The 13,786-nt window shown below is 45.5% G+C and overlaps 1 protein-coding gene across 1 annotated transcript in view; it reads right to left on the bottom strand.

The window, feature by feature from the left end:
* LOC147724935 (uncharacterized) overlaps positions 1-13,786 on the bottom strand; it is a 1,961,814-nt gene that overhangs the window by 446,646 nt on the left and 1,501,382 nt on the right. The window contains exon 22 of the mRNA XM_086918138.1: positions 886-1,031. Coding sequence (XP_086774264.1) covers positions 886-1,031 — 146 coding nt within the window. The remainder of the gene's footprint in view (positions 1-885; positions 1,032-13,786) is intronic.

Raw genomic sequence — 13,786 nt, 5'->3', positions numbered from 1 at the left:
GCTTAAACTCGTGTAAATGCGAGACCTATTGCATTGCAAACGATTGTTTAATTAGTTTTAGCCGTACTGTAAATCATCAGCAGTGCTGTACAGCATAGCTATAAAACATTGCCAATAACTATCATAGACGAGATTTATTGTCAATTAGCTTTGCAGATGCTTGTTTAATTTGCTGAATACACTTTGCATCAGCAACGTTCAGCCCACACAGCACTGTGCCTTGTGAAAAGAGCCCCTTTATTACCCATGTGTGACAGCCCTGGAGGCTTTCACAAGTATCGAGCCAGTGATTCAAGCTTTTTAAGCACCCACGAAAAAGCACAGCAGAATCAGTGAATTTTAAACTGACAACAGTGCCATATGTATACAGTGTGAATTGATGGCAAACATATCACTTTTCCATTATGTGAACTGAAAATTTGGAACATGCATTTCCCCAGCAGACTCAATCTGCCACACTACTACAAACACCCAGGTGCAAGGGCCCTGGAATTACCTGAAGTGGAGTCAGCGATTCGCCTGCAGTTCTTCCCCAGGAGCACACAACTTCTAGGCTGGGGACTAGCATACAAGACTGGAATAACCGGCCCATTTTTAGATTGTGTCCTGCTTCCGCACAGAGGAGGAGACACCAGGTAGGTTTCTGTACGGTGTGTACTCACAATACAGCTCCATTCAATTTAAGGGTCTCATTCTGTTCCCCTGTCAATCTAGTGGAACCTGTAAAAAATCTGCAAAGCTGAAAAACTGCGCTGGAATGACAAGATTTGCGGTAACTCTGCGGATCGGGAGGTTGCCTTCGGACACTTTGGCTTTTGAAAGATGCATTAGGTTTGGCTATAATGCCACTGGTGCATGGTGATGAAGTCTTCACCTTGTACGTACCTGCTTGTGGTCTCCGATCATGATAAGGTGCTCGCAGGATGTGTTCAGGGTAGTCAGGACATTAGCCTCCAGCACTTCTGCTGCCTCCTCAACCACCACAATCTTTGGCTCGATCTCCTGGAGAAAACTCCTGTACTTGGCCGCGCCTGCAAGGACATAAGGCAGGATTGTTATCATTAAAGCGCTTCTGCTGAGTGTGAAGCTTCTAGTCCAGATGAGGCTTGCACAGATGGGACCCACGAGTAACACAGTGTAGGAGGCTGGCTTAGTGTATGGTGCACACTCATTTATTTGAAGCACATTTCACTAATCTAGACAACCCTTTTGGTGATGTTAGTGGTCTTAGACAACCATAGAAAGCTCTCTAAGTGGTATCTGTGGAGAGCAGCCTTCAGGCTTAGTCAGGAAGGAGTGTAAAGCAGCTTGTTTTACCAGAACTAATCATTTAGTTTAGGTTAAATGAAAAAGAACCACACAGTGTATTCATAAAAATATGCATTTGTTATAAACACTCACTAACACATGTAGATATCTCCTACCTGGGGATATAATCACAATGCACACAATACTTCAATAATAGAACAGGTTAATAGCACAAATACCCAGCCAGTGTAGGCTCCTTAGTTCATCCCTAACTGATGTTCGACGGGGAATTTGGAGCAGTGTGCGGGACGCACAGTTCTGCACAATCCTCAGTGTGTTTAGGGTCGACTGAGGGGCACCCAGATACAGCGCGTTTCCAGAGTCCAGTCTAGACATGATGAGTCCCTGGATCATGATCATCCTGGCCTCGAATGGCAATACAGGGAGAATCTTCCGTAGTACCCTTAGCAAACCAAAGCAAATCGCTGAGAGTTTTGAGGCTTGGGCGTTGAAAGTGAGAGCTTTGTCGAGCCAAATGCCCAGGCTCTTGATTTCGTCTTTGGGCACCGGGGGGGAACCCAAAGAGGAGGGCCAAAGTAGCTTGAGAGCCAGGGGGGAGGGGTTGCCCAGGATCATTAGCTCGGTCTTATCGCTGTTCAGTTTAAGATGTGACATGGTCATCCAGTTGGAGACCTCCTCCAGGCATGTTATTCGATTGCCGGGGTTGGATTCCAGTTGATTGAGGGACACCGCCAGCTGGGTGTCGTCCGCGTAAGTGACAATTCGCACTCCAAACAGTCGAACGACACCCGCTAGTGGCTCCATATAAACATTAAACAGCGTCAGGCTTAATGAGGAGCCCTGGGGCACACCGCAAATGAGAGGATTGCTCAATGAGGTGAAGTCGCCCTCAAACACTTGAAAGGAGGGGTTAGAGAGAAAAGATTCTAGCCAGGATCTGGCCTTACCCGACACTCCCATGTTTTTCAGACGTGACAGTAGTGTACTGTGGTTGACAGTGTCGAAGGCAGCACTTAGATCCAGGAGGATTATGGCTGCAGATGAAGTGGCGGAGGACTGGCTGGATACCATTCAGTGGTCGGACTCGGAGTCCTGCGATCGAGGGGAAGTAGAAGAACAATTACTTGGTGCAGTGAGGCCAACAGGGGGTTATTGAATAATATTTTTGGGGAATGTTCCAGTGGGGGATAATGCTTGGATTGCCAGCAGATTTGTGTTCATATGTCATTGTGTTATTTTATGATGCGGGTATATCAACAAAGAGTCGGGGGGGGGAGCAAGTCTGTTGGCCCTCCTCTATTTTCTACTTTTAGATTTTTGTGGTGTAGTAGGGGGAGACAGGCACACTGCTAGTTGGGGATGAGCGAAAGCTGTATGCAGGGGTGCAGGGAGGGATGATGGTGGGGGGCGTTTTTGGGTTGGATGGGGGGGTTTGGGGTTTGTTTTTGTATTATTGTATGTCGTTTTATTTTACACTGGGTGCCATCGATCTATCCTGTTCTCTTTTGGAATGGTGATGTCTTGCGTTAGAGGGGTGGTCGGGATTTCCGCCTTGAGTTGGAATGGGAATGGGCTGGGAGATAAGATCAAGAAGGGTACGGTTGGCCAGCTGATTCGGAGACACTCCCCAGATGTTGTGTTATTGCAGGAGACTCACCTTATGGGAAAGCGGTGCATGGCACTTCATAGAGGGGGCTATATATTAGTTGTGCATGCTGGTTTTACAACTGGATCGAGAGGGGTTGGGATCTTGATCAAGAACTCCTTCCCACTGGCCATACAGGCCATGTGGACCGACAATAGGGGTAGATATGCTGGTATCTCAGGGCTGTGGAAGGGGCAAATTGAAACCTTTTTGTCAGTTTATGTTCCTCCGGCCCTTCAGTCCGATACATTTCATGATTTGTGCAAGATTTTTTTGACGTTGTGGAGAATCGGGCCTTATGGGCCGAGCGGTGCAGGGCACGCCTAAAATCTCGGGTTCACCTGCCTCGTCAGACAGAGACACAAGACCCTCTGTTAGGCGTAGAAAATCAAGTTTATTAGCTGCAGCTAAGCACAGTTGTCTAAGAAGTACCCTGTTGGTATGTTCTCAAGAGACTGCCACTTAACTCCGTGGCTCACAATCTCTTATACTGAACATGTTTACAATGGCAACTCCCAAAACATACAAAAGTGACAAATGGAAAAGTTTGAAAACAAGCTATCAAGTGTCTAAAACACACCCTTCTTTCAGACCCTGTGTGCTCTCCTCCCCTCAAGTTAATCAACACCAGTGATCGTAATTCAATTTGCAGGTGGTAGAACATGTTAGCGTGTTTCAAAGGATAGTTTGTGTAATAAGAGAATACACGAAGAGAATAGCGAAGGCCAGTCAAACAAGATAAAGACGGAAAGAATGGTGGGACCCAAACAGTGGAATAAGACAAGGATCAATCAGTCTAGACATAGATTAACGGACTAGGCCAGACCCTGACATCGGTTTCGTAAACACAGGCAGGGGGTTATTATTTAACAGAGAAAGCCACGTAGCAGCTGAAAAAGCAAAAACACTACGTTCGCCGTGCTGCCTGAGTGAGGCAACACAAAATAGCGGCTGGACACAAAATGGTGGCCAAATACGAAGCGGAGTCGAAAACTACAGAACCTCAAACCCTCCTTTTGCCATTACTCAGGCAAAGCACAAAAGGACTCATGTTAATCTGAGTCGATGTCAATGGTCATGAGGTCATTAAGCTGTTGCTGCAACATCATTCTGATGTTCTCTGCTTCCTGTGACACCGGCTTAGGAATACACTGGTGGCACAAAGCCCACAGATCGCGGGCCACACTGAAAACAGAGACAACAAGAAAAGATGATTGCTAGAACTGCTCCGAGGAAAGTTAACACTTTCCATCCCCATGTAGACAGTATTCCCCAAAACCATCCCATCACAAACCAGTCTCCAGTATCCTGATGAATAGACTCGGAGATTACATGTATCTTGGAGATGGCTTGGAATACTGTAGGGACATTATCCGGAACGTAAACGCAGCAACTAGACCCAATTAATTTACAGACTCCTCCCCTATCCACAAGGACAATGTCTAAAACCATTCGGTTTTGCAAAGTCATAAGGCGATCCGCCTGAAGTTCAGCCGTCAAATTACTCAAAGCTCCAGAAGTCACATTTATAGTAGCCTCGACCACACGAGTCAGTTGTCTAATGTTTCTGCTATTGGCCATTGGACCCCAAAAAGGAAGGAACCCTTTTAAAAAGTCTCCTCCCTCTTGTCCAGCTGTGTCTTCGGAGTCAATAACTCCCCTACTATATCTCTTCTTATGATGATCTGAAGGGGCAGTGTATGTCAGGGGAAGAAGGAAAGCTACATAACATGTTCCTGAAAAATAAGTAGGAAGCCATGTGTATGCTCTATCATGGCAGATAAAGTATGTACCTTGAGACGGTACTAACGGCGAAGAAATCAAAGGTGTATAAATGTATGTATGGGAGCAAACACTCTTTTCCTGTTTGCGCTTAGTATTCTGACCATTTATTTGCAGACATAGATTACCTTTATGAGGTATGGTCCAAATCGGTGAAGCTTTTCTTTGTCTAGCCTTATCAGTGAGACTAGTGACATAACGAGTCACGTTCCAACCATCATATGCTCGTTTCTCATAAACGGGAATCTTACTAATGTCCGCAATTTTAGCCATAGTCACTATACCCTTTATCAAAGGACTATGACTAAAATCTGCCCCACCATTATGTGGTCCACCAGGAGGATATCGAAGTTGGTTCTGGTATGCATTGGAAAACATAGTCAGATATGCCCAAGCAGAACCTTCATATGAAAACGGAAGGACTAGGTATGGCATCCCTCTTTCTGTGTTATGGGGCATGAGCCCACAAACCCAACACTCAGTGGTATTGACTATCAGTTGATGCTGCTGTAACAACTGGATGAACGAATTGTTAAGATATTCAGTTCTCCTAATCTGTTCATGATGCGGAAGGGCAAAGAATACATGTGGGGAAACAGTAGTAAAAGAAAGCAAAGGAGCAGAGGTAGAAACAGGTTTTCGCTGCATAGTGAGGACAATCCATCCCACACAAGCTAATAAACTACATACGCACACTAAGATACATAATGCTACGCCACATCGACTAAACAATAACTTTCTATATTTGTTTCTTTTTGTAATTACAATATCATCCCCTTCCATTTGACTACCCATTCTCTAAAGGCGTTGCTCACGGTAATCTTCCTGGATCACTTGGCTGTGATTATTAGCCGTCCTATGACACTGCAAGTCCTGTTGACCTAGTCACTATTCAGGTCACAGCCTAAGACTCATACCGTGACCCTGCAACTTGATGGACAATGGACAAGGAATGTCTTTTTAATACCAGCAAAGAGAATTTAACCAACAAAAAATAAACACAATATTCAATTGTTCTTAGGCAACCTGGGTCTTATGGTTGTACCGCGTTTTGCCAGGTATCGTTTGGTCCTGAAACAGAATGTCTGGTTTTGTTGTATCTAGACGTAGATGTGGTGGTACAGCTTCTTGCAGCACTTCGTCGTCCTCTTTTTCACAGTTTGTCCAATCCAGGCGTGCACTACTGAATGGCACAAAACGGGGTACTTTCTCACACTCACTATCACCAACACCTTCTCTGACCCACTGGTCATAAGGTAAAGGTAATGGTACCCTTTTGCAGTGCACGCCAAGGATCCAATTCTTTTTCCCGACGACCTTCACAGCTGTATGTGTCGTTAAAAGTACTTGTCTCGGCCGCCCCCAACGAGGTTCCAAATTCCTCTTCCTCTGGAAGTTTTTGACGCGCATACGAAGTCACCAGGTTGAATGGAGTGGCCTGGATCTGAGGAAGCCTCTGGTAAAGCGCTCTGGACCTGTTGATGAATAACACGTAATTTAGTGGTAAGATCATGCAAGTAATCAACCAACAATGGGTATGGAATGTCAGAGTATTTTTTAGGTCGCGGAACTCCCCAGACATTTGCTGGGCATCCAAAGACGACCTCATACGGACTAAGCCCTAGACGAGAGTGCGTAGTTGTTGTTGTAGAGTGAAGTGCCAAAGGCAAGGCATCGGGCCAATCAAGTCCCGTGCTTGCCTGAATCTTTGCTAATTTCAGTTTGAGTGTGCCATTATAACATTCTACCAAACCCGCTGACTGAGGATGGTTTGCCGCAGGGAATTTCTGTCTAATACCAAGACCCATACACACCTTCTGCATAATCTGGCCTACGAATTCACTCCCATTGTCACTCCAGACAATGCGCGGCAAACCAAATCTTGGAAAGAATTCCTTCAAGAGGACTTTGGCAGTGGACAAAGCAGTATTGTCCATTAGGGGGTAGGCCTCTATCCATCTAGAAAAGGCACACACCACCACTAGGACATACTTGAGGTTATTGGAACTTCCATGTGAATGTAATCTATTTGCAATACCTCAAAAGGATACGTAGGGGGAGCAAAATGACCTGCCGGAGTTGGAGTTCCCTTTCCTGGATTGTGCATCAAGCAAAGAATACAATACTTCACCACATTCTCAGCACATTTAGGAATACCTTCATTCTGCCATACCGGGGCCAGAAGTTTACAGATTCCTTTCTCATTGATGTGAGCTGGACCATGCGCCATAGTAACTACAGGTAGTACATAGGCGTCTGGTAACAGCCAACCTTGGTGTTCTGACAATTCAATCCAACACCCTGTCGAATCCAACATTCCCGTACTTTCTTTCCACTTACTCAATTCCTTCTCGGTTGCTTCCTCTTGAATCATTCTCACACTTTCTACTGTGTCCTCACACATACCCGCTTCTCTGACCCATCTTGCAGGACCTGCAACATACATGCGACTCTTAACATCTTTCGCTGTTTCTTTCGCTACCTCATCTGCAAAAGCGTTCCCTCGACCCACATCATCGATGATCTTTTTATGTGCACTGCACTTCACAATCGCTATCTGAGCAGGCAAGGTAAGTGATTCAAGGAGGTCAGTCACCAACTGACCTTGCTGTATTTTAGTGCCGTGAGAAGTAAAAAATCCTTTTTCCTTCCACAAACGGCCGAAACTATGAGCCACGCCAAAGGCGTATTGGCTATCAGTGTAGACAGTCACTCTTTTTCCTTTTGCCAACACACACGCTCTCGTCAATGCAATCAACTCTGCAGCTTGTGCTGAATTCTGTGTAATACGTGCAGTTTCTACTACTGTATGTAAGGTAGTAACAGCATAGGCTGCTGTCGTCTTACCATTAGGAAGCTTAAAACAAGACCCATCTACCCACAGGATCCCATCCGGGTCCATAAGCGGTGTGTCTTTCAAATCTATCCTGCCTTTAGTTTCTTCTTCTGTACGAAGGAAACAATCATGCTGTTCTTGTGTATCTTTCTCATCCAAAATAGGTAACAACTTTTCTGGATTTAAAACATTACATCGTTTAATATGTATATGACTAGCCAAAAGCGTTAACTCATACCCAGACAAACGAGCGCTCGTTAAGTGCTGAGTTTTTGTTCTATTCATTAGAGTATCTACTGCATGTGGTACCATAACAATAAGAGTGTGATCCAACACTAATCCCGCAGATTAACGAATGGAAATCACTGCTGCTGCTGTTGCTCTGAGACAACTAGGTAATGCCTTGGCTACTGGATCTAGTGTAGCCGAAAAGTAGGCACATGGCCTCTGCTTATCTCCAAATTGTTGTGTCAAAACTGACAACGCACAACCTTCCTTTTCATGGACGTAGAGTGTGAAAGGCTTACTGTAGTCTGGAGTACCCAACACAGGAGCAGAACACAATGCAGTATGTAAATCAGAAAAACTCTTCTGACATTCATCAGTCCAAGGAAGATGTTGGGGCGTGTCTTTAAGAGTAAGTGCCAGCAGAGGTTTAGCCAGCAAGGAAAAATTTGGAATCCACTGTCTACAATAGGAGGTAATGCCTAGGAAAGCACGCACCTCTCTTTGTGTGGATGCTACAGACATACATGCAATCGCTTGAATACGTTCTGGGGTCAATCGCCTTCCCTCCTTCGACAAGAGATGACCTAAATAGGTAACTTCTTGTCGACAATATTGTAATTTAGAAGGTGACACTTTATGATGGAAATCAGACAAATGTCGCAGAAGCAAAATAGTCGCTGTCTTACAAACATCTTCCGAATCAGCAGCCACTAGTAAATCGTCTACATATTGTACAAGAGTAGCACCTGGAGGCAAAGAAAAGGCGTCAAGCTGCGACTTCAAAGCCTGACTATAGATGGAGGGACTTTCACAACAGCCTTCAGGTGCACGTTTGAATCGAAAACTTCGGCCTCCAAGAGAGAAGCCAAAGAGATCCCTACTCTCCTTAGCAATAGGAATGCTAAAGAAAGCATTTTTGAGATCAATAACCGAAAACCAAGTAGCCGAAGCAGGTATCATTGTAAGCAGAGCAGTAATGTCCGGGACAACAGGGAACTGAGGGACAACAATTTTGTTGACTACTCAAAGATCAATCACAAAACGATACACAGGAGGTTGGGAAGGATCAGTACGTTTAAGGACAGGCAAAACAGGACTGTTGCAAACATTCCCTCTTGTTTCTTCAGTGACACCTTTCTGAACCAAATCATAAACAATAGCCAACAGAGCTCTTTCACCATCATTGGAAATTTTGTATTGGGGTATGCATGGCATTTCAACATCGTTCTTGACAGTAATCACATAAGGTGGAATCTGAAGCAGACCAACGTCATTCGGACCCGTGGCCCAAAGCGTAGCAGGAAGTGAACGCAAATCAAGTGGCAGATGATCCTTAGACAGGTACATTGGAGAAACCAATTTGGCACCCAAAGTAAGATGTACACTAGAAGGAGAACAATACAATGTTGCATGCAAACGTTTCAGCAAATCCAAACCCAACAGATTTTCTCCGCAACCCGTTGTTAAGAGGAGTGGAGCTTCCAAATCATAATGACCAATAGAAGTGGGCAAAGGACAAGAAACAGGGTTGCGAACTGGGTCTACTACGGAAACATTTGTTAAGCCAGACAAAGGTGCCCCCGGGAGTTTGGAATGCATGATAGAACTTCTCATTGCACCAGTATCCAAAAGAAATGGTTCGGTAACACCAAATGCAACGACGTCAACATAAGGTCTATTCTGATCCACTGGAACTGATACGACTCCCTTGCTTTGTCTATGGCTGTCCTAGCTAGTGTGAAAATCATCGTTTTCATTATCTGTACAATAATCGTCATTGTAATATTGTGCAGACTGGGAATTTAGTTGATCAAAATAATTGGTGGTGTCCAGAGGGGGAGAGGGACGTCGCTCCTGAGACAACGCACCTCGCCCTCTAGGCACTGACTGAGAATCGCCACGACCCCGTGGGGTTGATGATCCACCATAACGCTGCAACAAAACCGGACAGTTATTCTTGAAATGACCTTCTTCCTTACAATAGGCACATTGATTAGGACCTAACAAAGGTCGTGGGACTGGGGATACAGGTTTCTGTAACAATCTCTGAAACTGTGGAGGCTGCTGTAGTTGGCGCTGAGCAGGACGAGAAGGATAAGCCTGTTGCAGAAGGAACTTCGTTTTTAATTCTTTAGTCTTTTTCTCCACTTTCTCCTTTTCTTCCTAATCCCTATTCTCATAATACTGAGTGGTGGCTAATATCTGAGCAATCGATGAAACGGCCAACAAACTCTCTGAATCTTTTAGTTTGTGTGATAATTCTGGAAGTAAATTAAATACGAATTTATCCACAAACAATTGTTGTCCACCTTCAGTACTCATATCCTGGCCACTATGATCAATAAAAGTGTATTCGAAGCGAGTAAGGAGATCGGAGACACTTTCACCTGTCTTCTGTTTACATGCAGCTAACTTATCCCAATTAACACGCACAGCAGGCATCATCGTTTTCATTAAAGCTATTATTCTACCGGGCAATTCTATAATCAATTTATCGGGTTTAGCACCACCTACCTGTGCCGTATCTGCGGCAGCTATAGCAGCCCAGTCACCACCTAACGCCTGAGCATGGTCTTCCTTGCGAATCCGAGCCCATAACGCTTGTGGGACTACATTTCCCATCAGCAAATCGATATCTGCAAAATTCATGATACATGCGTCAACGGTCTTAGACAATTCTTTATAATATCCAGCAGGATTTTTACGAGGGTCCGGTAAGGAGTGTTTAAGCGCCAAAACTTCCGATCTTTTCCAGGGGTCATGTACCAATATACGCTGGAAATGAGCCGGAATGGCCGGATTCGCACCTGCTTGTGGAACTGCATCTCTCCATATCGGAGGAACTTCTCGCGTAGGATAGTGTTTCAATTTACGTCGAACTGCAGGATCAGGCTCGAGAGAGAGTTGAGAGAAAAAGGAAGACCTAAAAGTAACAAGTGTGTGGACAGCATTTTATATGTCGGAACATACAATAAGTCCTTTTTCGAATGTATCCCGTATATCAAACAGACCCTGGGGAGGTAGATCCAAATTCACATCTACCCAGTTCTTAGTAAGGACATTACACATAGCATTAAAAACATATCTCTGTGTAGGCGGATTCCACTGAAGAAAAGTATCCAGAATATCACGGACACTATACTGTGGACCATTCATGATCCAATTATGAGCGAGAGAGTCTAACTGAAGTTGTTCCTCAGCATCCGGCATCTGACTACGAGATTGCCGTCGAGATGATGTAGGAGTCAAACTAAGAGACCCAAAGAAAGGTAACAAAAGACCGGAAACGGTGTCAACCAATCATTGACGAGCCGTAGGAGAATCCGACACTAGAATAGGAGACAATGTATTCTGTACAGTAGGAGAAGAACTAGTTGCAAAAGAAACTGCAGGCAAAGGAGACTGAGGTACAGAAGTCTGAGACATAGAAGTCGGTGGCAAAGGGGGTGGTGGTGGAATCACTTGAAGAGGCAATTGTCATACGATGCTGTCTTTCTGAGACTTCAATCATCTGATCCGTTTCATTATCTTTAAACTGTTGAGCAGCCTGTAAGATCGTTAGATTTTGTTCCTTCTTATCTCTTTTTGCCTTTTTTATTTCTTTTTGTTTGGCTTCCTTACGCCATAGGCGGAAATAGTCAAACATTGCCGGCCGGGCTTTTCTTTTAAACAGAATTGTTTCTAAGTTATCTAATATATCAGGCTCAAAACTACCATTCTGTGGCCATTGTAAAAAAACATCTTTCTTCGTATATCAAATCCATGTTTCCTTAAAAATAATAGGGCCAAGACCATGTTTCGAATAGAGTTCATCAGTGGGAGTTCCAACCGGAGGAATTGGACAAGAGTCCTCCAGCCGGGAATCCCTATTACAACCTAAACAACAAAACCTTTGAAACTTACTGAATCCAGGCATTTCGTAACGAACTGGACTGTTTCCAAACTTCAAGGGGTGCAAATCAATATAGTCACAGTACAAACGTACTTACCCCTCGGCTTCGATAATGCACTGATCGAATCAAAACAAAACAAGACAAATAGTGGGCGCTACCCACGAATACTTAACTAAATGTTTTCTCACGCCAACAGATGTCCGTCTAACGTCTCGCGATACCAATCATCAGGAAGGGAGTAGCCGTGCTGCAAAAGACCTTCGGTCCACTTTTGACATGCAGGGGTCGCTCACGTGGTTCGCGAAATCCTCCGGAATTTTCTTGCGAAGCTCCTCACGATCCTCGGGCTGAACCGCTACCACTGAAGTCGCCCACACGTTGGGCGCCAGTTGGAGAACCAGGCCTTATGGGCGGAGCGGCGCAGGGAACGCCTAAAATCTCCGGGTTCACCTGCCTCGTCAGACAGAGACACGAGACACTCTGTTAGGCGTAGAAAATCAAGTTTATTAGCTGCAGCTAAGCACAGTTGTCTAAGAAGTACCCTGTTGGTATGTTCTCAAGAGACTGCCACTTAACTCCGTGGCTCACAATCTCTTATACTGAACATGTTTACAATGGCAACTCCCAAAACATACAAAAGTGACAAATGGAAAAGTTCAAAAACAAGCTATCAAGTGTCTAAAACACACCCTTCTTTCAGACCCCGTGTGCTCTCCTCTCCTCAAGTTAATCAACACTAGTGCCCGTAATTCAATTTGCAGGTGGTAGAACATGTTAGCGTGTTTCAAAGGATAGTTTGTGTAATAAGAGAATACACAAAGAGAATAGCGAAGGCCAGTCAAACAAGATAAAGACGGAAAGAATGGTGGGACCCAAACAGTGAAATAAGACAAGGATCAATCAGTCTAGACATAGAGTAACAGACTCGGCCAGACCCTGACATCGGTTTCGTAAACACAGGCAAGGGGTTATTATTTAACAGAGAAAGCCACGTAGCAGCTGAAAAAAGCAAAAACACTACGTTTGCCGTGCTGCCTGAGTGAGGCAACACAAAATGGCGGCTGGACACAAAAATGGCGGCCAAATACGAAGCGGAGTCGAAAACTACAGAACCTCATTTGCCTGTCGGGTTATTGATTGTTGGTGGGGATTTTAATGCAGTTATGGATGGGAAGGTTGACAGGAGCCCGGCTCGGGAGTTGTTGCCGTCCCGGAGGTGGTTGGCTGAGTTTGTGGAGACTGTGGGTTTGGTGGATGGCTGGAGACTTGGGAACCCCGGTGACACTCAATACACTCACGTTTCGGCTGCACACAAGTCCCTTTCCAGGACTGCGGCACAGGCGGCGTGGCTCCGAGAAGTGCGGCACTTGGCGAGGGGGGTTTCGGACCACTCGCCTATCTGGATTAGCTTAGACCTTGGCGGGCGTGATGTGGCCAGGGTCGCACCTATTAGTGCTTGGCGGTTCCGAGACCCAACGGCTAGGAAAGAGATCGCGCATGTGGCCGATAGCTATTTTCAGGAGAATGTCGATTCGGTGGACTCCAAATGTTCCCTATGGGAAGCGTATAAAACTGTCCTTAGAGGGGAACTGTTATCGTTTATTTCCCATAAGAAGAGAGAGGGGCGCGCTGAGATGGACAGGGTGGAATCGGAGCTGCTTACGCTGGAGCGAGAGGTGTCGTCTGACTCCTCCCTGGAGGGTCAGCATCGCCTGCGCCTCCGTCGGGATGAGTATCGGAGCCTGGCCCGAGATAATGCGAAGACACAATTGGCAGATACCCAGAGTAGAGTGTACGAACACGGGGATAAGGCAGGAAAGCTGATTGCCTGGTTGGAAAAGAGGGAATGGGGTTGCGGCTGGTACCGGTGCTGCATCCCGTTGGTTCAGATAAAATAACGGATCCGCAGGAGATTGTTAACGCATTCGCTGGCTAACATACGTAAGTATTACTGGGCGCCCCAACTGGCGGCGGTGAATCATGCCATTTATGGCTCGCCACTAGACCCCGGCTATACTTGCAGGAAAGCTATCAACTGAAAGGGAGTGAGCGGTTTCGCTACCTCCAGATTAGGCATGCGCTGCTGGCTGCCATTCCCCGGGATGGGACGCTCCCAGAGGCGTCCCCATTGGA

The sequence above is a fragment of the Lissotriton vulgaris genome, chromosome 4_1, assembly GCF_964263255.1.
Source record: "Lissotriton vulgaris chromosome 4_1, aLisVul1.2, whole genome shotgun sequence".
Classification (NCBI taxonomy): domain Eukaryota; kingdom Metazoa; phylum Chordata; class Amphibia; order Caudata; family Salamandridae; genus Lissotriton; species Lissotriton vulgaris.
Note: the sequence above shows the minus strand (reverse complement) of the source record. Positions and strands in the feature narration are given on the sequence as shown.